The sequence below is a fragment of the Eurytemora carolleeae genome, unplaced genomic scaffold, assembly GCF_000591075.1.
Source record: "Eurytemora carolleeae unplaced genomic scaffold, Eaff_2.0 scaffold13, whole genome shotgun sequence".
Taxonomy (NCBI): domain Eukaryota; kingdom Metazoa; phylum Arthropoda; class Copepoda; order Calanoida; family Temoridae; genus Eurytemora; species Eurytemora carolleeae.
The window spans coordinates 331,854-357,382 of NW_019402181.1; the positions used below are offsets into that span (position 1 = coordinate 331,854).

At 31.3% G+C, this 25,529-nt stretch overlaps 2 protein-coding genes and 1 long non-coding RNA gene across 4 annotated transcripts; all 3 read right to left on the bottom strand.

Moving 5' to 3' along the window:
- Positions 1-513: 513 nt before the first annotated feature.
- LOC111718157 (uncharacterized) lies at positions 514-2,864 on the bottom strand. Its single transcript, XR_002768998.1, has 4 exons — positions 2,833-2,864; positions 2,512-2,611; positions 1,848-1,929; positions 514-592 (listed from the first exon to the last, which is right to left on the bottom strand). It is a non-coding gene; the product is annotated as an uncharacterized LOC111718157 (long non-coding RNA).
- A 463-nt stretch (positions 2,865-3,327) lies between these two features.
- LOC111718150 (neuron-specific calcium-binding protein hippocalcin) lies at positions 3,328-13,312 on the bottom strand. The gene is made up of 9 exons (XM_023493663.1): positions 13,147-13,312; positions 11,786-11,842; positions 9,615-9,729; positions 7,778-7,896; positions 7,050-7,086; positions 6,616-6,694; positions 4,751-4,850; positions 4,286-4,376; positions 3,328-3,390 (listed from the first exon to the last, which is right to left on the bottom strand). The coding sequence occupies exons 1-9, from the start codon at positions 13,188-13,190 to the stop codon at positions 3,328-3,330; spliced, it is 705 nt and encodes a 234-aa protein (XP_023349431.1). The 5' UTR covers positions 13,191-13,312.
- A 1,412-nt stretch (positions 13,313-14,724) lies between these two features.
- LOC111718158 (neutral ceramidase) lies at positions 14,725-25,164 on the bottom strand. 2 transcript variants are annotated; one of them, XM_023493672.1, is made up of 13 exons: positions 25,066-25,164; positions 24,163-24,253; positions 23,375-23,458; positions 23,211-23,256; positions 22,645-22,764; positions 22,322-22,457; positions 19,980-20,316; positions 19,049-19,220; positions 18,007-18,227; positions 17,799-17,924; positions 16,885-17,469; positions 15,788-15,941; positions 14,725-14,847 (listed from the first exon to the last, which is right to left on the bottom strand). In XM_023493672.1, the coding sequence occupies exons 1-13, from the start codon at positions 25,077-25,079 to the stop codon at positions 14,762-14,764; spliced, it is 2,172 nt and encodes a 723-aa protein (XP_023349440.1). In that variant the 5' UTR covers positions 25,080-25,164; the 3' UTR covers positions 14,725-14,761. The 2 variants fall into 2 exon arrangements, with proteins under 2 accessions (XP_023349440.1, XP_023349441.1); XM_023493673.1 differs by lacking the exons at positions 22,322-22,457; positions 22,645-22,764; positions 23,211-23,256; ... (1 more) ...; positions 24,163-24,253; positions 25,066-25,164 and adding an exon at positions 21,842-21,936.
- Between the last annotated feature and the right edge of the window lie 365 nt (positions 25,165-25,529).

Here is a 25,529-nt window from a genome sequence, read left to right on the forward strand (position 1 = left end):
ATATTACGTTAGTTCAATAATCTTACATTTAGCAGATATTGAAATTAGTTATTTAAGACTTAGTAAAAGTAACTTTGTTTTAATAGTTAGTTAGTGAATTAACTGGTTAGATTTTAGTTAGATAGTTAGTTAGTCAGATATTTAATTAGTATATTAGTTAGTTAGTTAGTTAATTAATTTGTTAGTTAGCAAGCTATAGTCAGTTACTTGGTTAATTTGTCTGTAAGATAATTAGTTAGTTAGTTAGTTAGATAGTTAGTTATTATTGTTAGTTAGTTAACTAATTAGTTATTTAGTTACTTAGTTTGTTAGTTAGTACATACGTTAGTCAATTAGTTCTTTAATTAATGAGTTTTTTTAGTTAATTCGGTTAGTAAGTTAACTAATTAGTTAGTTAGTTACTTAGTTTATTAATTAGTTAATAAATTAGTTAATTAGTTATTTGGTTAGTTAGTTAGTCTCTCTGTCAGTTAGTTAGTTATCTATTAATCAATAAGCACTATAACTATGTTTCCCTGAATGAATTCATCTTCAGTAAGAACACCGTTCCCGTCGTCATCAAGCGCATCAAACAGTTCCCGGGCACGCTTACCTAAGGACATATAGACAAAACAGTATAAGCATATAAGCACATATAAACAAAACAGTTTTAGAGTACGCTTTTATAAGCACATATAAACAGTTTTAGAGTACGCTTATATAAGCACATATAGACAAAACAGTTTTGGAGTACGCTTTTATAAGCACATAAAGACAAAAAAGTTTTAGAGTACGCTTTTATAAGCACATATAGACAAAACAGTTTTAGAGTACGCTTTTATAAGCACATATAGACAAAACAGTTTTAGAGTACGCTTATATAGGCACATATAGACAAATCAGTTTTAGAGTACGCTTTTATAAGCACATATAAACAAAACAGTTTTAGAGTACGCTTTTATAAGCACATATAAACAAAACAGTTTTAGAGTACGCTTTTATAAGCACATATAAACAAAACAGTTAATGAACAGTTAATAATAAGCACATATAAACAAAACAGTTTTAGAGTACGCTTTTATAATCACATATAGACAAAACAGTTTTAGAGTACGCTTATATAGGCACATATAGACAAAACAGTTTTAGAGTACGCTTATATAAGCACATATAGACAAAACAGTTTTAGAGTACGCTTTTATAAGCACATATAAACAAAACAGTTTTAGAGTACGCTTATATAGGCACATATAGACAAAACAGTTTTAGAGTACGCTTATATAAGCACATATAGACAAAACCGTTTTAGAGTACGCTTTTATAAGCATATATAGACAAAACAGTTTTACTGCATTCTTGCCTAAACTATTTATGACAGCTAAGCACGCTTTTCTAATCATTTTTGACACTTTCTATCCACTACTATTTTCTTTTTGTAAGCTAATCAAAAATAAATACAAAAATTTGGTATGTTAATCATTAGAGTAAAATTAAAGTTTATGCCATGTTAAATAATCTATCCTATTAGTCTGATTTTATGTGATTGTTAAGAACTTGCAGAACACGGATAATATGATAAAATGTATAGGATGAAAAATATAATTGAATTTAACAGTCACTTCTTTACAATATTGCAATTGTGCAATTGTATTTCCGGTGGAGCTTAATTTGTTGACGAAAGTGAAAATCATGAAGGATTGTCTAGAAATATATTTAAACAAGTTAGTTTGATTTAGCTGAGGGAGTTCAGTAGCTAGGTTCCTTGTCCCTCCATTTCAGAAAATATATTTTTTTGGTACATCGTTTTTGTTTCTCTTTTTGAAATGCTAATAACCAAAAAATTTAAATATTTTTTTCAGCTTAATAACCTGGATCAAAGTTTTTACAATCTCTGCTTGGATCCTTCAATTCATCCTTAATCACTCCCAGAACACCTACTTTCTCCTTCTCCTAGATCCAGAAATTAAATAATCTAAAGTAACCTTCCATTTAAGAAGTTGGCCGATTCACAATAGTACACTTTTCACCTTTTTCTGAGCATAAATGATGAAAATATCATATTTTTCTAACAGAAAAATTTGTTGTTTCTCAATGAATGTAACTAACGGATTGATGCAGCTGACGTTACGAAGTAACGGATTGATGCAGCTGATGGAACGAAGTAACTTTACAGAATTTACCTTTTTTCAAGAGAGAAAGACCACGGGCAGCCGTAGTACCTTTGAATTTCCGAGCCGGGTCAACCTTTTCGGTCCCAGTTTGTACTGTATCGCCGGAACATTGGGTAAATAAAGCAGACACTCAATAGGACTAGCTGGTGCAACAAGGTTGATCCGGTCAGACTTTAGGTTGAATTTACTTTTACTGAAGGGTCAGGGGTGTGCGTGGGACGGCAATGCATTTCAATTTATTACTCAGACAACGGTTAAAAGGGTACCGTTGCCAATCGGGCATGTTATTCTTGAAATAGGGGTCACTTTAAATCACGTAGACAGATGTGATTCAAAAATAATTAGATTTTATAAAATAAACCTTTGGTATCTCAGGTTCTGGTTGTTTTTGTTTCTTCAGTGTTGCTTTTTTAAACCTAACCGCTGCATTCAAACCTTTAAACGCAACCTTCTCCTCAATCCTGAAACAACAATTATCGAATTCTATCTTAAACAGAATGAAGAATGAACTGAATGTCGTCAATTTTAGGTCTGCATAGTTAGAAATGTCGTAAGATTTTTTATGTTTGTTATTGCAGAGATATATTAGTTCAGATTTAAAAATTCAGTAATAAATTTTCTTACAAATCTTAAGGTAGTTTTCATTAAAAAAAAAAATCTAAATACTGAATTTTGCCTGAACCTTTTCTTCTTCTCTGAAAGTAGGTCAACCTTAACATAAAGAAATAAACAAAATTAGATTAGCATTGTAGTAGATGTTTGTCGGTGTATGGACAATTAACTTGAAAACTTTATACTATTGTTTCTTCAGCAGAAACCACAATTAAAGAGAAAGATTTTCCAAGAGAAAAACATGGATATTTCGTGCAATATTACTAATCACCCAAATGTTTAAAGGTTACTGTTGTGAATTACTAATCAGCCAAATGTTTAAAGGTTACTGTTGTGAATTACTAATCAGGCAAATTTTTAAAGGTTACTGTTGTGAATTACTAATCAGGCAAATGTTTAAAGGTTACTGATGTGAATTACTAATCAGGCAAATGATTAAAGGTTACTGTTGTGAATTACTAATCAGCCAAATGTTTAAAGGTTACTGTTGTGAATTGAACATGTCACTATATAAATGAAGGTCACTTGAAATTACGTGAGCAGTCCCTTTAAGTATGTTTATTTATCATCCCTTTATATTTCTCCCCAGTAGTTTATCTTCTGCTTCTTGTTTAAATCTTCTCTCCTCCTAAAACAACAAGAAGAATTTAAATCAGAAAATCAAAAAATCCAAAAACATCTCATAGGTAAGCCATAAGAAACCATGTAGCATCCCTTTTTATAGACTATGAGATTGGGTTTTATTGGAAAGAACATTTCATGGAAAGTTTTTTTTTGGACAGAACATTTCATGGAAAGTTTTGTATTGGACAGAACATTTCATGGAAAGTTTTTCTTGGACAGAACATTTCATGGAAAGTTTTTTCTTGGAAAGAACATGTCATGGAAAATTTTTTCTTGGAATGAACATTTACTAGATGTCTATTCTACTAGACATTTCGGGCACTTTTTTTGAACAGATTATTTAAAAAGTTTTTTTCTTGGACACAATAGTCCCTTGAGGTTTTTTTTTGACAAACACATCATGAACGTTTTTTGGAACAGAACATTCCATTGAAAGTTGAAAGTTTTTTTGGGCAGAATATTGTATGGAAAGTTTTATGTATAGAAAATTTTATTTATGCATGATATTTTGCAATTTTGACAACTTGATCCAGCAAAACTCATAGTTTAATAAGTGAAACATGAAAGGTCTACGATATTAGTTAAATGAGTTTTATGAATGTATAAACAGAAAACAGTAGATCTAAAACCAAGCCTAAACCACATTTGAAATACTATTAGTTTCATAATATAATTCCGATCGAGAAATTGAAATATGAAACATTATCTCTTGAAATATTATCACTAGACATATCTTAATATGAAATACCATCATTTAAAATGTTATTATAACAACACCATTTGTAAATAGTTTAACAGTCTTAAGAAAATACAAAGTATTTAATAATTTATAATTTATAATTTTAGAACAGAGAGACTTTAACATACAAGTCTCTGAAATGAATTAATCTAGTTTTTACCTTTTCCTTTTCTTTTAGTATTCTCTTTTTCTCTCTCTCCTGTTCTTCTATATCTATTATTTTTTGGTCTTTCTCTATTCCTTCAGCAATCCTAACACGAAAAAACTCTAAGCTTTGCAGCTTAATGCTGCAAGGGTTTACACCTACACCATCAGATTTTAAAGATAAATGGATAAGGAATTTAGAGTTTATGGCTAATATTAAGTATTAGGTTTTTTATTAAATTGTTTCTTTTCGTAGTTGGAATGTCAAAAAAAACTTTAAAACATAAAATGGATGATACTTCATTATTTAAACAAAATAAAAAGTAGTTTTGATGAGGTCTAATCATCAATTTCTTATCAAAAATTAGATATTATACTTTAAATAATGTTAAGATTTTTTTGATGTGTAAATCGTGCTTTATTTATTATTTAAGAAAACTAGCAAATGCGTGAACATATTTGATCAAAATATGGTGTTTACTTGCAGAGTTTTCTAAAAATGTCTTCCATCTCATCTGGATCAATTTCTCCACTTCCATCCTTGTCATACAACTTGAAGGTCCAGTGTAACTTCTCCTCGACTTAAAAAGAACTTCTCTTAAAAAAAATGAAATTAACCAAATCATTATTTTTTTTTACATTTTTCAATCTTTCATAGATTACTTGTTTTTATTTCACATCTTGACATGATTGAAGTGTTTTCAAAAAACGAATCGAAAACGTGATCGAGTTATTAATCGATCCATCAATCCAGATAACTATGAACATTTTTTCAAGACCGGGTAGACTTTGAAGTGACACAAAGTCTTAACCTTTCTAACTGAATTACACTTTTTATAGCCTTCATATATGTAGATTAAACATCTTAAACCTAGCTTCAATTTCAAAGAATAATTGGCAAACTGATAGATTTTTGTGTTTAAGCATTAACATTTTGGTTCATATTTCGTCCATATTTTCATTAATGTATATCTGATGTATCTCTAAAATTGTATCTTGTATTTTTCTCTCCTCATATAGTTATGTTGACTTTAAAAGTCAGTATGATAAAATAAAAGAGATCTAAATGGATATTTCTAAAATTTATTTAATAAAAACGAAAAGTTTTGAAATAGTTTCCCAAGTGGGGTTAAAATTGGTTGGTTTAGAAATTAACAAAGGAATAAATGATGAATATTTGGGGGGGACTTCATGGGAGTGATGTAGAGCTTCATGTTGGTGGAGTAGATCTACAGGAACTGAAACACCAGGGCTTATCCAACCTAGTAGGCAGAGATCACGCTTTTATCATGGTCCTATTGAGCGATTATGTTGTCTCTGGAAAGCATGATCGCCTGGGAACTCTTCGGGTAAGCACGTCTGCTGCTAGCTGAGTATCTGCGCCATCATCATAAAGGAGTCAAGAGGCTCCCTGTGTCGGAGCTGTTACCAGCTCAACTCTCTAATCTTAACTGACTGCTGGGGTGAGGCGGGAGCTGGGATGAGCGGGGTTTGACATGTGGGCACTACATGAAGGAGATGGATAAACACGTCTTGTGAAAAGGCTACGGCATTTGAGTCGGTAAAATCGTCTTCCTTATATTTCGAATTTATGTTAACAAACTGATAAATCCATAGAGAATAGAATATATAGAGAGGAATTTACTGGAAAAAAGTGTAAAACGGCCATTTTGTTGTACTGTTTCCATACTGCAGGTGTACTTCAAATATTTATGCTATATAACCTGGTGGGCCCTGGAATATCATTATATAGAAAATCTAAAATTATTGTTAAAAGAAAACCAAATTATGAAATAGGCTGGTTTCATAATTGACCAATGATAATTTCACATAGACTCTATGCCTCTATAACTATAAATCAAATGATGTTTTTATTCACCTAATTCATTACAAAGTTTATTTAACAGTTTAAAAAATTCGAAATTGAAATGGATAGTCTAGGGAACATACTGTATTAATGTACTCTACTGCATATAATTTGTGAACATTTACATGATTTGTACACTTTGAACTCCCTTTCAGGCTGAAAGGGACTGAAAAAATTCATACCGAGAGATTCTTTTAATTCCTCTCTAATATTTATTCTATTCTCTATGGATAAATCTTCTCATATTCTAATTTACAATGCTCATTTCCTTTTAACCTGATCTCATAAACCTTTGATATTTGATACATTAAACTTTAAGATTAAATAGGTATAGGAGTATTCAAAGATATAGGGATCAAAAAACTATTATAGTTTGAGGCTACTCTTTATATATGATGAATACAATTCCCCTGCACAAACTGTCTATCATCATTCATATAATCTACCCTTTCTCCGGATGAATATTAATGCAAAGTTACCTGTTCCCTGCATCGCCATGGAAAATGCCATAAGAAGTTCATTCGGAACAACTTTGCCATTGTTATCATGATCAAACACCTAGAATAATATTCATCAAATTCTAGAACCAATTTTATAACTAAAATAACTAAATTAAATGAAATTATAGTAATAAGACATTATGAAATTGTAGATTGACAGTTTATACAGGGTTAAATTTAGACTATGTATTAATAATAATCTTTTTTGGGCTTAATTTATGTTTTGGAAAAGAGAGAAAAAAGTTTGCAGGGAATCATGACTAGAAGGAAAAGAAACAGTATATATTCTGGGTGACCATGTATTGTGTATATAGGACATTAGTTAAGCAGAATATTTCTCTTACTATTACATAACGTTAAAGGCAAGCTTTTCGTACATTTGCGCATGCATGCTTTTTATATTTAATATTTACCTTGAATAAATTGTCGATAACAATCTCTGAGTTACACCTATATATGAATCGAATATTGAAAATTTATAACTAAAATAACTAAATTAAATGAAATTATAGTGATAAGACATTATGAAATTGTAGATTGACAGTTTATACAGGGTTAAATTTAGACTATGTATTAATAATAATCTTTTTTGGGCTTATTCAATTTTCTTAAATTGTCATTCATTTTTCTTTTTAAAAGGCAAAGACGATATTTTCCCATCCAAGTTCTATTCTTATGTTAAAAAATTCAAATTTAATGTTTTCCAATCTACTCTGCAAATGCATAACTACAGTCGTGATTTCATGAATTCAAAATAATTTCAAAGTTTAAGTTAAATAAAAACAATTTGTCATTACTTAAATACATTATAGGGTTGTAAGGATTGTTCATTATACAGCGTTGGGCAGAATTTGTTACAAAATTTGAGTTGTAACGTACAAATTGAAGAAGAAAAATATTGTGTAGAATATAAACCTACCTAGGAAAAATATTGTGTAGAATATAAAATAAACCTACCTAGGAAAAATATTGTGTAGAATATAAAATAAACCTACCTAGGTAAAATATTGTGTAGAATATAAAATAAACCTACCTAGGTAAAAATTGTGTAGAATATAAAATAAACCTACCTAGGAAAAATAATGTGTATAATATAATATAAACCTACCTAGGAAAAATAATGTGTATAAAATAAACCTACCTAGGAAAAATATCCTTAACAAGCTGGTTCATCTGAGATCTATTAATTTCTCCTTCGGGAAAATCCTTTTTAAAACTGTTCCATAAAGACATTATTTCAAGCCCAGTAAACTTTTCTCCCTGAATAGAATAAGTATTTAATGCGCTATCATGCCACATGACATAAAGGGCAGTAAAAGATTTAAAAAGGCAACACCAACGATATGGAAACAAAATTGCTATTGTGTTTATTCATATCTATGCAAGGTATCTCACATAAAATATCAATGAAATATTCTGGTCATAGGAAACTATTATGTGAATTATCAAACTTATCCAAATTAAATGCTCGATACTAAACGAACACTGATGCATCTATTCTTGTTTACAAATTTCGCCAAGAGAGAACGGGTTTCAATATGTACGCAGAGTATGCGCGACCGCAATTAACTTTCCTTGCATTAGTACCTTGAGTAGAAGTAAATATTTCCATTTATTGATTGCGCCGATTAAAGGATTCATATCTCTGAATAATGAGATAGATAGAAAAATAGATGTTACCGCTATGCAATTTCTATTTGTTCAGAATAGGCACCAAACACATGACTGAACCCTGATTGGATCAGGCGCTAATGGGCTAGGCATACAAGAGTGCAAGCTAGGTAATAGAGTCAAATTTGGTCAAATGACCCTGCTACCTTGAAATTTTCTACCTTGTAAGAAAAATTCCTTTAGTATATCGTAGATATCATGTGCTTATTGTAAACATACGCTGAACTTCCAAAATAATCCACTTAAATAAAAAAACTTCGAGGAGTTCGGTTTTGTGCCGTGAAAATTAACTATGTAGCTTTTTTCCCTCAAAGTAATTCTCGTACGGGCAACTTGCCGACTGAATATATTTTTCCTACTTAATGGTGCCAACCTTTGATATTTAGAATTTGGCTTATTTCATCTACAAGACTTTGGATTGCAAAGATTTAGGGATTAGATTATCAGAGTTTGTGTCAAAGACTCAACTCCTTTACATTTCCCCAACTATTTCTCCATGGTATTTGCTCAACTTTTTGCCAAGAATTCAAATTTTCTCATCCCTGTAATTTGCAACATGGAGGTGTAGACCATTGAAATTCTTAGACTATTTGATCTAGCAGAATGTATAGTTTAAAATGGTAAATGTAATAATAAAGGGATTAGAAAATCAAAGTTTTTGGCAAAAACTGAATTCCTTTGGTTTGGGCTATATTGAAGGAAAGTCCGGGTTAAGACATATTTAAATCAGTTCTCTGCGCTAGGATATATATATATATATGGTGGGGATTTAAAAGCTGCAGCTAGGGCATATGGGATTTTTTAAACAGCATGCTGCCATACTAGACAGGACGCTTGCATGCTAAAATGTATACTTGCTGTATACCTGTGTTGCATACTAGTACTGAGCCGGAAATTTAAGTGAGTATCGTTGAACGAGACTCCCGAGTTTCCTTTTTCTGGTTTTAGCATTTGTGCAGATTTTATTTAAAGATTAGAAAACAAAAAGTAATGAAATCAAATAATATTTCTTAACAAAAATATTTGTATCTACAAAACTGGCTGACCCCATATATGAAACTGGGTTTCCGATACTGGGTTTCATTACGATACTTTGTCTTAAGTTTCGGGCTCTGGTTCATAAAATGTAAGCTGCCTATCTAATCCAAGAAAGATACACCAGAAACTCCATATCTTTAAAAAGTGTGCTATAGAATATGGATGGAATGTAAAACAAATACAATACACTTTTTTGCAAACAAATTGCAGCACATTTGTAAACAAAATTATGATAATTTTCAAAATGTGTCCTCTCTGATGTTATAAACCTTTTCTTGTTTAGGAGCTGGTTCTTCTAGAGCTGCTACTGCTGCACCTGCTGCTGGCCTTATCTTCTTCTCAGGTTCACCCCCTGACCCCATCGCAATCTGGGAGATAAAATCCCTGAAATATTAAATTTATTTATTCTCCTTATTTTGGTTATTATCGTAGTTAAATAGTCAAATGTGGTCTCGATCCTGAATTATCAGTTCAAACATTTTTCGTATTTTATTAAAATTTATGGATAATAATTGGCAGCAAAATCAACACCACTCTCATAGTTTGTTCATAGTACTAATGTCAGCTCTCAGAAAATGCAACATATGCTGTCTTTAATACTATTGTCAATTATTCAATAATAGGACTGTCCGCTATACTATAATATTGCTGTCAGCTATACTATAATACTACTGTCAAACTATACAAGTATATTGCTGGGCACTATTCTATAATATTGCTGGACATTATGCAATAATATTGCTGTCAGCTATACTATAATACTGCTATAAACTGTACTATAATACTGTTGCCAACTATACAAAAATATTGCTGGCAACTATACTATAATACTAGTACTACTGTAAACTATACTATAATATTGGGGTCAACTATACAATGATATTGTTGTCAACTATACTATAATACTGTTGCCAACTATACAAAAATATTGCCGGCAACTAAACTATAATTTTGCTGTCAACTATACCATAATACTGCTGTCAACTATACAATAATATTGCTGGCAATTATACTATAATATTGCTATCCACTATACTATAATATTGCTGTCAACTATACTATAATAATGCTATCCACTATACTATAATTTTTGCTAGCAACTATACTTTAATACTGCTGTCAGCTTTACTATAATATTGTTGGCAACTATTCTATAATTTGTTGGTATACTATAAGTTTTGCTATCAACTATATTATAATATTGCTATCAACTATACTAAAATACTGCTGATAACTATACTGCAACACTGCTGACAACTATGCTATAATACTCTTGACAACTATACTATAAAACTGCTGTCAACTATACTTTGATACTGCTGACAACTATAATATAATATTACTGTCAAATATACTATAAAACTGCTGTCAATTATACTTTTGATACTGCTGACAACTAGCCTATAATACTGCTGACAACTATACAATAATACTGCTGACAACTATACTATAATACTGCTGTCAACTATAGTATAATACTGCTGACAACTATACTATAATACTGCTGTCAACTATAGTATAATACTGCTGTCAACTATAGTATAATACTGCTAGCATGTCTGTTGTTTGAAAGCAGTCAACATAAAATAAAGATTTAATGGATTAGATTCGACAAATACTTTTAAGTCTACAATAAAGTTTATTAAAGCAGTTGTGCTAGTTGTAAATATCAAGGGAAATATAATAAACTTTAATTTTCTCATTTAATAATCCAGACAAAGGAAAATAGATTCTACCAAATTATATTTAAATGAATAGATTCTACAAAAATAGATGTAGATGAATAGATTAAACAAAATAAAGGTAAATGCATATTTCATACAAAAATATATGTTTTTTTTAATAGATTTTACAAAAGATCATTTATTTAAACAAATAAATTTTACAAAAAATGTAAATTTTACAAAAATAGATAAATAGATCACATCTAACTAAGCTTGTGGGTACGTCAGATAGACCTTTGATAGGCCGGATACCGTATGAAATAAGTAGATTATACGAAAATAGAATAAAAAATAGATTATGCAAAAAAATTAAATACACAGAAAAAGTGCAAAAAAATTAAATACACAAAAGATAAAATTGAATACTGAATAGATAATACGAAACTAAGAAAATAGATTTAAATGAATAGATTTCACGAAGATAAATTCAAATGAATAGACTGTACTAAAAAATGTAAAGAACGAGGTACTTTACGGATTTAAGATTATTTAAAAGGTAATTAAAATCCTTTGAAAAAAAATATATTGAGTAAATTAAACAAAAGTAGATTAAAATTATTAGATTACACAAATATATAGATGTGAATCAATAAACAAGTCAGAAACGCTGAAATCAGATTTGGATTGGGGGGGGGGGGGGGTGCAATTTGTCAAATATTTGTTTTTTGAAGGAAGTATTTATAGATGATCGAAATCTTTTAGTAAAAAAGTTAAACCTGAGTTCTGTTGGTATATCATCTTCTCGCTTTGACTCCGGTTGTTTTTTCTTCCTTCTAATAGAATATAAGACTTATTACTTGATTTACTGCATACTGTATTTTCTTTGTCTGCAGTAACAAAAAGTAAAAACAAAGACTAAACAAATGTTATACATTTCTCTCAGAAGTCTCATGTTTTGGGTAGCACTGTATCGCCTCTAGGGTTTCCATTAGCAAAACTTTTGAGAGATTTTTGCGAAAGAAAGCGAAAATTTTTGTTTTCGTTGCGTTATATTTTTGCGCGAAAAAATAGCACTTTGCGCAAATATTCGCAAACTTCATTTCGCGCAAAATTGCTATATTCCGCTTTTGCGTTGTTCTGTTTTGCGCAATTTTGCGAAACACATCAAAAGGGTGATTTTAAGGGTGTAAATTGTATTAATCTAATCTAATCTGTACATCCAAGAAAAATAAATACAAGAGCAAAATTTGGCTTGGTTTGTAGGTTATTTAGCTCTATGTGCATAAAGAAATATATGCAAAAAAGGCCATTTAAGTTTCTCCCATGGTCAGATTTAGAGATAGAGTTTTCCAAACATCTATAAATTATCTTACAATCATGATAAACAGATTCGGTATAATTCGTTTAGTAAATTCTCCTGTTTGGTTTTTACTATTTTCCACAAAATCGACCCATAATTGTTAAGAATATGGCCTTTTCAGGCTAAAAATAGAAAAAATAATTTTTATCTTTGCCTCTCATTCAAAAACCCATAAAGATATATGCTGATCAAAATGTTGATTTTTTTTATCATGGCTTTAAGATAATTTACAAACGTTTTAAAATTTCTAGCACTAAAGCTGACCGTGGGAGAAGCTGAAATGTGCTTTTTGAACATATTTCTATTTGATAAATCTAAAAGACCTAATATTTGAGTAGTGCGTGAAAATGAAAATATATATATATACCTTTTGCGTAAAACTTTCGATTTTAATAATAACTAGCAAAATTTATTGCGTTTTATGCGAAAAGATGAGCAAAAGCTCGAAAAAAAATTGCGCGAAAATTACGCAGCTTTTGCGTAAAAAATATGGTCATTTCGTGGAAACCCTAATTCTTCCACCCTATATTAGATTCAAGGAATGCGCTTTGAATTATGATTGGCTCTTATTAGACAACTTCTGCCAATGTTTCTAAAGAAATAAAAACATTTGAAAATATCCCATTTTAAATAACAAGTTGACAAAACTTTTGCTGGTTCCGTTATGAATGGAAAGTTTAAAGTCATGCGGCAAGAAAATATTAATTGCTATATATCCTTTAATAAAAACTGTTTTATAAGAACTATCTAAATGCTCTAAAAAATATAAAAAATTACTTTTGGTTGCTTTTTAGTTGTGAAATTACTCTCATCTGGCTCATTTTATATTGACCAATTGTTAGAACTCTAAAAATATTAAGATAAATAATTGCAAGCTTCTAAAATATGTTTATTCATCATTCCATCTTGGATTAAATTGTTTGCTGGTTAAACAAAAAATCAGTAAAAATCCGTATATCTTTGCAATCCAAGGTCTTAAAGTTTAGTAGATACTTCAAACTATAAATTTTGTTAGATAAAAAATACGTTTCAAAAAGATATTCAAAATTCAAGAAAATTCAAGATTGCGGTAAAGACTCAATTTCGATATTAACAGAATACTAATTTAGTCTATTACAGAATTGCTTGTTTCCTAATTCCAATACAAGTTAATAAACAATGAAAAATTAGACTTTTTTCTTTTACCAAGAAAAAAATCATGAAAATCTAGAGCAAAATTTTAATTATAATTCTAGTTACTGTTTAGAAGAATAATGCAGACTGCAAACTAGTACTAAACTGGCACGATACTAAAGCAAAATAAATATTCAAAAATAATACTTTTACCAACCCTTTCCTCAAACTTTTCGCAAACCAGTAAAAACACAAGGAGTTTCAAAGCAAGATAATAATATTAATAATATAAGAAATATTTATAATAACATCTGTAAATATGAACATTAATCCAATTTATGATTAATATTAATTCATTTAAAATTAAGGTTTTTTTAAAAGTTGCACTAAACAGTTTAATTAAGTCAAAAAGATGTTTAAGGAATTTATTTTTTCATGCATCTCATAAATGATAAACCACTCGAAATATGAGAAAAAGTTAAAATTTATGAGATATTAGTGGTACAACTTGGCAACCTCGTAGCACCTTGGATTTTGCGCTCAAGTATGAGAAATGTAAATGAACTGCACACTACAAACTTATATTTTTAATTGACAATGAGGCGGTGTAAAATTTTAATTCAACGAGAACCTTCCCCCCTTGATCAGTGAAATCTATGGATTTCAGCGGGGTTTTAGGCCCAAAAGGTTGCTGANCCCCCCCCCCATTGGAGAAATTCCTGACTACGCGCGCCTGTACAATGATAATCAAATAATCAAAATCATCTCTAAACAAACACATGGTTCTGACAGTAAAATTAACAAATTAAAATATTTTTGAATTCTGATCTTTTTTAAAAAAAAGGTTGATTCTGTGTCAAAGAGGGACGGAATTAAATCAATTGGAGAGAGATCACTGAAATACCTTGCACACCCCGGACTAACCAGAGTTAGAGGCATTCGGTTTCTTCTTTTTGAAATAATACGCGTTTTGGTTTATATTTTAACAATCTTTGAAGTTACGGATTTCTTTGTTTAATACTTTTTATTGAAAACTTATATGCCAACAAAAAAGTATTTTTGAAAGAAGGCTGAAAAATTATGTTTAATAGGAGAAATTGGGATCGAAAGTCATAGCTTACTGGAATATTGACAGAATCATTAAATCCACGTGTGCAGCACCGGTTTAAATCCTGATTTACCAATTCAAAGTAAAAACTCATTCATACAATATAACGATGGATTTTCTACAATAGGTAAAAGTAATTTTCATAATAAAGGTTTATTGTAATTGGAAAATTTACATGAAAAACTGGGAAAAAATATCGATGTCGTCAGTTTCTCTTTCCACCTTTTTCTTTTGAAACCTACCCCAGCTTGTCAAACCTTAACAAAATGAAGATACTAAACTTTAAAGTTTATTCGTTTAACAATAGTAATACTACTAGTATTAAAAAAGAGATTTTTTTAACAATACAAATACTCAGAATATTAAAAAAAGGAATTTTTTTCACCATAGTAATACTCAGAATATTATAAAAAGAAATTTTTTTGTTAAACAATAGTAATACTCAGTGTTATATAAAGTGAATTTTTTATTTTTAAATAATTATCCTGATTTATAATCAGGCTGACAACAGATTTATAATCAGGCTGACAACAGATTTATAATCAGGCTGACATCAGATTTATAATCTGGCTGTCATCAGATTTATAATCAGGCTGACAACAGATTTATAATCAGACTGCCATCAGATTTATAATCAGGCTGCCATCAGATTTATAATCAGGCTGACAAAAAATTTAAAATTAGACTGCCATCAGATTTATAATCAGACTGACAACAGATTTATAATCAGGCTGACAACAGATTTATAATCAGACTGCCATCAGATTTATAGTCAGGCTGACAACAGATTTATAATCATGCTGTCATCAGATTTATAATCAGGCTGACAACAGATTTATAATCAGACTGCCATCAGATTTATAATCAGACTGACATCAGATTTATAATCAGGCTGACATCAGATTTATAATCAGGCTGACAACAGATTTGTAATCAGGCTGACAACAGATTTATAATCAGACTGACAACAGTTTTATAATCAGGCTGACAACAGATTTATAATCAGGCTGTTAACAGATTTATAATCAGACTGACATCAGATTTATAATCAGACTGACAACAGATTTATAATCAGTCTGACAACATATTTATGATCAGACTGCCATCAGATTTGTAATCAGGCTGACAACAGATTTATAATCAGACTGCCATCAGATTTGTAATTCTAACCGTTTTTAAATAAATATTAAAAGTTACCTTGGTTTTGTTTGTTCTCTGAACCAACTCTAAATATCCTTGAAGAACCCTGGTAAGGAGTTATACCTCTAAGAATATGCTTGTAATGACCAAGATGAACTATTCTATAATTACCAGGAACGGCATCCAAGGGAATATCCCAGGTAATTGTCACCTTTAATAAATACATTTTACATTCTTCATTCATTATCTGGATTTCAGAGAGCTTAACGGGACTGTAAACGTAATTTCAAGCGACACTCCAATAATAGAGGGTCATTGCTGATTCGGTGCCCTTTGAACATTAATCTGATCTGTAACTAGGAAAATATGCTCTTTTTTCTTGATTGAAAAGTGTTTAATTTTGAGAATTTACTTCATTGTTTCTAAAGCAGAAGTGCGTGCGCAAGTCACTTTATTAAGAAATCACAATGGAAAATATTCAATTTTCAGAGAGAGGGTGATGAATATCTCATGCTTTGTTGATCAGAAAAGTTGTTATCAATAGTACCGCTATAAGACAGAAACGCCATTAAAATGAAGAATCTTTTGAAATGAAGTTTACAGTCCCTTTAATAAATATTATTTTTCGACTAGTGTCTCAAACTTACAGTCCCTTTAATAAATATTATTTTTCGACCAGTGCCTCAAGCTTACAGTCCCTTTAATGAATATTATTTTTCGACCAGTGTCTCAAGTTTACAGTTCCTTTAATAAATATTATTTTCGACCAGTGTCTCAAGTTTACAGTCCCTTTAATAAATATTATTTTCGACCAGTGTCTCAAGCTTACAGTCCCTTTAATAAATATTATTTTCGACCAGTGTCTCAAGCTTACAGTTCCTTTAATAAATATTATTTTCGACTAGTGTCTCAAGTTTACAGTTCCTTTAATAAATATTTTCGACCAGTGTCTCAAGTTTACAGTTCCTTTAATAAATATTATTTTCGACCATTGTCTCAAGTTTACAGTCCCTTTAATAAATATTATTTTCGACCAGTGTCTCAAGTTTACAGTCCCTTTAATAAGTATTATTTTCGACCAGTGTCTCAAGTTTACAGTTCCTTTAATAAATATTATTTTTCGACCAGCAGATCATTGAATATTTTTAAGTTACCTCACTCGATCCCAAAATAGAGTTTGTTCTGAGCCATTGTAGTTTAGTTTCCCAATCTGAATCCACAGCTACAATCCTATATTCCCCCTGCCCCTCCTCCAACTCTACCCGGAGAAAGGTTTTCTCCAGCATCAGATTGTTCCTAAGATGTCCGGAGATAAAGGTTGCTGTAACCCTGTCTCCTGGTCTAGCATCTCCAGGTTCAACAACACAATCTCCGAAATCTGAACCTGCCGGAGGTTGATCATAAACTACTCCAGGTACAAAGGATATCTGTGCTCCCAATAGATCATCAGGTGGTGTTCCAGCAGGAAGTTCCTCTCCAACCTTTAAGGCTACTGCTAGTTTAGAGAACTGTTGCTGATACGCCAGCAGTGTGTTAGGTCCGTATATAGTAGAAGCTGCTTCATATCTCTGCTTTTGATATTCCTCGAAGGTTGTAATATAATGAGTGTATGTATTAGAAAGTCCAGCTATGACTGGAACTATATCATCTCCAAGGGGTTTAAGGGAATCTGCCACAGTTTCTCTAACCCGTCTACCAGCCATAGTTGTTAGCTCACCAGGAACAGCCAAAAGATGAACCTAAAAAAAGAGAATTTTTAATTTAATTCTAGCTATTCACTCTGAAATATAAATATTGTGTATTTACCATACTTGCTAATAATGCAATCTTTACACTGATTATTTGATAAATTTTGATAATAATTCATTTGCAAAACACTTGTACAAACAGTTTTTTCTATGCAAGCAAAGATAAAAGGAGATTTACGGAGTACTTAGTATAAAGACCATTTTCCGTCAGGCCTTTACGGAACCGAAATTATACGGAAAAAAAGGAAACCCTAGCTTAGAGGGTGGAAGGAGGGGTGTGGGAGTGGTGGCGGGTGGAATAGGGGTGTTACTAATTTTACCTTTCCAATCTTGAGTATCTGGGTATCCACTACAGTAGGATGCCATGCAGAGGGTAGAGTAAACTCTCCAGTATCCAGTAGAATAGGTTTAGGTGCATGACAAGCTTCCTGCTCAGGGGATGGATCCTAAACATTGGTTTTAATAATCAAGATGGATCTTTTAATGATAAAAATTAAATGGAATTGTAAAGATCAAATATTAGGTAACCTTTAGTAGTCCTGAGATAAAATCCCAGAACGGATTGCCAGTAATGACGCCTTGTGTGAAATCAAATTCTCCAGGTCCATCTGTAGTACCAGCAGCAAAACTATACCCCAGAGCAGGTTTACAGGTTGTGTTTACAGATCCGTCCTCTAGGGTAACCTCATATTTACTCATATCTATCCATTGATGAATATAATCCACAGATCCCATCAGTTCCTCAAATCCTAGGGTTAAAAGAAAATAACGCAAGGTAATGAAATAATGTCAATATGTCTAACTAAGTTTATTATCAATTAATCAATTAATTAATCAATCGACTAATTTCTTCCCACAAACTTGGATTTTTATTCCTATATTTTGAAAACCCAATGCTTGATATTATAAATTCGGTTAAAACAAAGACTAAGTTTAAATTTAAAGATTTACAGAATTAGGTTGCACAGATACACGAAGTAGAAATGGAACTGAGTTTTTGCCACAAACTCAAATTTTCTAACACCTTTATCTCTGCGACCGGAAGGTGTAACCCTTTGATTTTTCAAACTTTTATTATTTGATTTAACATAATTCATAGTTTGAAATATCTAAGGTCTATCACATTGTATTTAAAAGATATAGAGATTAGAAAATCAGAGTTTCTGGCAAAGACTCAAATCCTTTTAAAGAACTTGAAAAAACTCAGATACTTTAGAAACAATTATAAACCTAAATAAAATTAAATATTAGTCCATATGCTACAACCTTGTACGTCTTTCATGGAAAAAAATATTGTGTAGATAGTACGTTTCATCAGTTTAGATCAACATATAGAATAATATGAAACAAACGGAATTGAGTCTTATTTAATTATTACTCAATGACGTAGAACTTAGATATTTCAAACTATAAATCACCTAAGTTTAAAATATAAAAAGTTTACACCATCAGATTGCAAAGAAAAGTGATAAGAAAATCAGAGTTTGTGACAAAGGCTTAATTTCTTTAACGCCGTTAAAACATTCAAACCAAGAGTGAAAATATAAAAGTAAAAATTTCTAAGCGATACCTTCAGTGTTTAAGAAGAGTTGTTTGGATACTTGATATTGTCTGTCTGCAATAATCTGGGTTGATTCAAACATATCTTTTCCTGGACCTGATGCAATACACTTCTGTACTCTTCCATCACATGTAGAGTGCTCTAGATCACATTCTACTCCTGTATCTATACATCTGGGACCCTGATAAATACACCAGAATCATCAAATACAGGTAATTTTCATATTTTAATGGAGTTTCAACGTAATTTCAAGTGACCCTCAAATTAAAGAGATACATGCCTGATTAATAATACCTCTGTCTGAGTAGCAATATTAAAGCTATCGTTGTTTTTATTTAAAAAATTGTAAATTTAAACCTCTGTCTGAGTAAAAATATTAAAGCTATCGTTGTTTTTATTTAAAAAATTGTAAATTTAAACCTCTGTCTGAGTAAAAATATTAAAGCTATCGTTGTTATTATTTAAAAAATTGTAAATTTAAACCTCTGTCTGAGTAGCAATATTAAAGATATCGTTGTTTTTATTTAAAAAAAGAAGCTGATTATTTGCCCAAAAACTCTTGATTTTCTAATCTCTATATCTTTGCAACCCAATATCATAGATCTAAGAAATTTCCAACTTGTAATTCTGTCAGATAAAAAATTCAACCTTGAAATATCATAATATTTCACAATGCAGGTGCAAAGACACACGGATTGGAAAATTTGAGTTTGTGACAAAGACTAATTTTTTTTTTGGTAAATTTCCTATTTTTTTCTGTTGCCTATAAATCCGCAAGTCACTTTTAGAGAGGAATTACAATTGAACGTTAACAATTTTAGATAAAAAAAACAACTCTGTGTCATTTCTGTTCAGGCTAAGGGATAAAGGGTACCGTTGTGAATCAGGTATTTCCCTCTTCAAATACAAAGTCACTTTTCATAACAGTCCCTTTATTTACCATAATATTTGGAGAAATATCTCCAAGATTGGTTGATGCAAAGGCAGCAACGAACGGCCCCTGACCGGTCACATAATTAGGATTCATCTCCTTCTCAAACATCTGGCTGGCGGCACCCTTGTTGTCCCCGGAGATGAGAAGGTTGGTGTTGTTCATCGAGGTTGGATGAACCGCGAACCAGTTGAGTACTCCTAGAGCCTGACCAGCATCATTAAAGAAGTTTAGTTGAACCATCTCTTTATCCGTATTCCCGGAGTATTTAGCTCTCTCCTCAGCAGGGTTGGCATCATAGGAGGTGGGGCTCCTGTTGATATTCGCCTCCTCTACTATACCAGAGCTAAACGCAAAATATTTATAATATTAATAATTAAAAATTTGTAAAGTTGCTGAGTTTTTGCCACAAACTGTGATTTTCCAATCCCCATATCCATACAACCTGATGGTGTAAACCTTAGAAATTTCAAACATATATTATTTGATCTAAAGGAATTCATCGTTTGAAATATCAAAGGTTTGCTACATTGGGTGGCAAAGATAGATAAATTAGAACATATGAGTTTTTGGAAAAAACACTCGGTTCGTTTTAAATAAATATTTGCACTGCAAGATTCAAAAATTTCTTCGTGCTACAGTTTTCATAATTTTGTAGCTTGATAAAAATCAACGATGAAATTGTTGTTTCTCTTCTAAAAAATGTCTTTCTGAAATTTTCCAACGTTTCGGAGTGAGAAATCTTAAAGTTTTTACTGAGCCCCTCAAAATGTCAAGAGAGAACAAAAAGGTTAACAAAGGTTGGAGATGAGCAATTGATACCTTAATAATATGATTGGTTTTACATCAGGGACTTAAAGTATTTTTTTTCATTTCCCTGAAACCATAGTTTTCCATGTTCTTATATTTCTAATATTTGATATAGACCACCCTCCACGGACCCTTAAAATGCAGTAAAAAAACAAAATGCTATTTTAATGTTCAAGACGTTTGTATTACAGAAACATCGAACAGAAATAAAACTCAAACCAAACAAATTCATAATCCCATCCCATAAAAGACAGTTTACTTATCCTATTTTCAAATTTTATGAAAACTTTCTTGGTACATCAACCTATTAGATTAAACATTTTATTTTGAAGTTGATTTATTTTAGTTAGGTAGCTAATTATTAAATATTTTCCCAGCTAAACAAAAAACTGCAGTATTTTGTAGCAGCAATAATTTGCTTTTATCTTTTTAACATTTCACTTTTAACTATTAATTTTGCAGATAAAAACTGATTAAAGTAACTCCTGTTGGAAAAAGGGGTTTTATTTTCCTGGATAATAATTTTTGTGAATATGAATTCGTATTATTGCGTATGTCTTATACAAATAAGAAATGTTGACACATTAAGACACCTCCATTAAGGGTAAAAAACATGAGCATAAGCACTTTGCAGTGCAAAGAAGTGTATAATACACATTATACATTGATACATCTGTGCTCTCCTAATCTGAGATATATAGATCCTGGTACGAAGGATACATGTGCTCTCCTAACCTGAGATAGATAGCTCCCGGTACTAAGGATACATGTGCTCTCCTAACCTGAGATACATAGTTCCCGGCACTACGGATACATGTGCTCTCTTAACCTGAGATATATAGATCCCGGCATTACGGATACATGTGCTCTCTAACCTGAGATAGATAGATCCCGTCACTACGGATACATGTGCTCTCCTAACCTGAGATATATAGTTCCCGGTACTAAGGATACATGTGCTCTCTAACCTGAGATAGATAGCTCCTGGTACTAAGGATACATGTGCTCTCCTAACCTGAGATAGATAGCTCCTGGTACTAAGGATACATGTGCTCTCTAACCTGAGATAGATAGATCCCGGCACTACGGATATATGTGCTTTCCTAACCTTAGATAGATAGATCCCGGCACTACGTAGCATGGTACTACGGATACATGTGCTCTGTAACCTGAGATAGATAGATCCCGACACTACGTATACATCTGCTCTCTAACCTGAGATTGATAGATCCTGGTACTACGGATACATGTGCTTTCCTAACCTTAGATATATAGATCCCGGCACTACGTAGCATGGTACTACGTATACATGTGCTCTCTAACCTGAGATTGATAGATCCTGGTACTAAGGATACATGTGCTTTCCTAACCTGAGATAGATAGATCCCGGCACTACGTAGCATGGTACTATGGATACATGTGCTCTCCTAACCTGAGATAGATAGATCCCGACACTACGTAGCATGGTACTACGGATACATATGTGCTCTGTAACCTGAGAAAGATAGATCCCGGCACTGCGGATACATGTGCTCTCTAACCTGAGATAGATAGATCCCGGCACTACGGATACATGTGCTCTCCTAATTGCCTCAGTAATACCATCAACCAGAGCATCCATTGACTCCTGCAGGAAACCAAGGTTGGGTACGTTAAACAACACGTACTGCATGAACCCTGGAAAAAAAAAGTTTTATCAGAATACATGTAATTCCAGTACTCAAGCAGTGCTGAATAAAATGTGATATCTCGGGAAAAATGCAAGAAATTGAATTGCAAGAAATCATTGATTTTGAAAGAAAGCATTTTGTTTAATATTTATATTTATATCATAGTCCTATTTATATTGACTACCCTTATATACCTGCTGGTCCTGAATGAGTATGGGTTGTAGAAAGAACAATATTTTTCTCTGTATAAACTCCAGGAAACATGGTTTCAAGTTTCTTAATTGTATATTTCTTCACCATCTGTCCCATCATTCCTAGGTACATCATAGAAATTATTTCTGCAGCCAGCTTTTCTTCTGTCCTCACATTATTAAACTGTTTTTGAAAATAGTTATGCTCACCAACAAATGTGTTTAAGAATAAAAAGGAATAGAAAGGCACGACTGTTAGACCCGATTTTTAGTCCAAGGAACAAAAAACACAGATCCATTTGAAATTTAACTTGATTTTTAAGCTACGGGTAAAACTATTTGCTTGATTACAACAGTTATATGGGTCTCTGTCTTAGTAAGATTTTTACAACTTATTTCTATCTTGAAGAAAAGCCGGAAATCAACCGAATTGAATAAGTAAATCATCCGAGTTATCATATGTTTAAAACCTTTAAATTAATCTCAAGTTTATCACCTGATATTTAAATAAATATTATAGAGAATGTTTACAATGACGCAAATTATTCTTTATATTGACAATAGATGACCTGCATCAACTGATACGAACACAACTCTCACACCTGTCTCTGGATCCTTTATTAAATAATAATCAAACAGTAGACATTTTTTTAATCCATTAAATGCAACAGTAATATCATTTTGCTAATAATAATACTAATAATAATAATAATTATAATAATTGCCTAATTACCTCTATAATGAATGCTCTAGCATAAAGCCTAATATGAATGCCATGAGTACTTTGTCCTTGTTTAGCATATCCCATCATACCGATCTAAACAGTACAGTATTAACGTTCATACAATTGTACACTGTACACTGTACAGGTTCAAGCGGGATTTTTCAGTTTACGCTGTGCAGTACATATAAAAGGTACACTGTAAAAGTATGTACAGCGTATACACAGGAAGCAAAATTAAAAGTGTTCTTAATTTACCCCAAACATTTTTGGCTTGAAAAACATCCTTAGAGTAGTTTGAGACACTGAACGGGTGAAAATGGTAAAAGCAAATTATCATGATTTAATGACATTCTGAAATTTTATTATACATATTTTAAAAAGAATTGTTGCCATAAACTTAATCTTTAAAACTTGAATGGGTAAACTTATGATATATGTCAAACTTAAATTATTTTATCCAACAAATATCATAGTTTTAAACATCTCAGGCCTCCGATATTGGGTTGCCAAGATATAGGGATTAGAAAATTAGAGTTTGTGGCAAATGCTCAATTCCTTTGTTCAAAGGAATTGAGTTTTTGACACAAACTCAAATTTTCTAATCTCTAAATATCCTGATGGGTTGGAACAAATGGAATTAAAAAATCAAAGTTTGTGACGAAGACTTAATTTTTCTTTATTTCAGACATGCATGTTAGGGTCTATTAAAATTCTTGTCAAGATGTGACATAAAAGTTTTATGGACGTCAAAAAGCCACAATTTTAAACGGCAAAAAAATAAGAAGAATATTTGTAACCTCAGCAGCTGGACCAGTACAATCTGCTCTACCAGTTCCAACATTATATCTTCCTCCAGCAACCAGTCCTACGGACACAACCACAAACAGACTAGATAGAATAACATATTATGAATACCTTATAATTGATGTAGTAGTTTGGTAGAAAAATATTTAAATATATATATATATATTTATTGTGTCTACTACATAAAGCCACGAATCATGTTAACAAAAAAATGAAACTAATAAAGTTTTGACGTGAAAATCAGACAAAGGTTTATCTAGGGTACTGTTGTGAATCGGACATGTCACTCTGTTAATTAAAATTACGTTTGCTGAGAATTTTGTGGAAAATTACTCTAAAAATGTACATTGGTCATTTGGGAAGTTTTATCTATAGTTCTTGGGAAAATGCTTTAGAATGAATTTGGAATGCCTTAAACTAGGAAACTCTAAAATGAGATTAATCACATTTTGTTTTTGAGTTTGTTTTTAATATTCGTGACAGAAACAATCTCAAGAACTGACAAGGGTCAACCCAGACCGAAACATATTTTTAATAAATGTGGAACTAACATCTACTTTTTTTACTCAACAGAGGTTTGGTCCATCACCATCACCGAATTTTAAATATTAATCACACATTATGTATTATTGTGTATATACTTTGCACTTTGTTACTTATTTATCATCATTGTTTGAATAATAAACCTTGTGTCTGCTAAATAAAAGAAATCTGAAATGATTACGAAGTCCTTCTTAATGATCCCAGTTTAAAAAAATTGCCTTAAAAATTTGGATTTTTTAAAATCCACGAAAAAAAATCAATAAAAGAGAAAAAAATTAAATTTAAAAGCCTGGTATTGAAACAATAAATTATCTCGTTTATTTAAAATATTCCTGATATATATATATATTGACCTGGTCAGTAACATCTCTGCTAGATGACTGCTATCTTTAAAACATGCTTATCTCTTGTTCATTATATATATATAACTATATATAACAGTGGTCAGATCTAGAATTACAGGGACAGGAAATAAGCACGAGATCCAAGGGATTCAATTTTATAAAGAAATTGAGTCTTTGCTCCAAACTTAAATTTTCAAACTTACATCTTCGCAACCTAATCCTGCAAATCTTTGATATTTCATAGTTTGAATATCTAAGGTCTACGACATGGGGTTGCAAAGATATGGGGATTAGAAAATCAGACTTTGTGACAAATACTCAATTTCTTTGCAAAGGAATTGAGTCTTTGCCACAAACTCTGCTTTTCTAAACCCTATATATTTGGATTCCAATGTCGTAGACCTTAGATATTTCAAACTATGAATTCTGTTAGATCAAATAATATAAGTTTTAAATATCAAAGATTTACGACA

Bases quoted from the DNA above. Each gene is read 5' to 3' on its own strand.
- LOC111718150 (XM_023493663.1), bottom strand. From the start codon at position 13,190: ATGAGCCAGATGAGAGTAATTTCACAACTAAAAAGCAACCAAAA. The intron at 6,695-7,049 runs GTAAATATTAAA...ATATTATTCTAG, and splicing joins TTATCGACAATTTATTCAAG to GTGTTTGATCATGATAACAA. The intron at 4,377-4,750 runs GTAAACACCATA...TTTTCGTGTTAG, and splicing joins ATTTTTAGAAAACTCTGCAA to GATTGCTGAAGGAATAGAGA.
- LOC111718158 (XM_023493672.1), bottom strand. The intron at 23,459-24,162 runs GTTACAAATATT...TGTACTGTTTAG, and splicing joins GTACTGGTCCAGCTGCTGAG to ATCGGTATGATGGGATATGC. The intron at 19,221-19,979 runs GTAAATAAAGGG...TGTATTTATCAG, and splicing joins ATATTTCTCCAAATATTATG to GGTCCCAGATGTATAGATAC.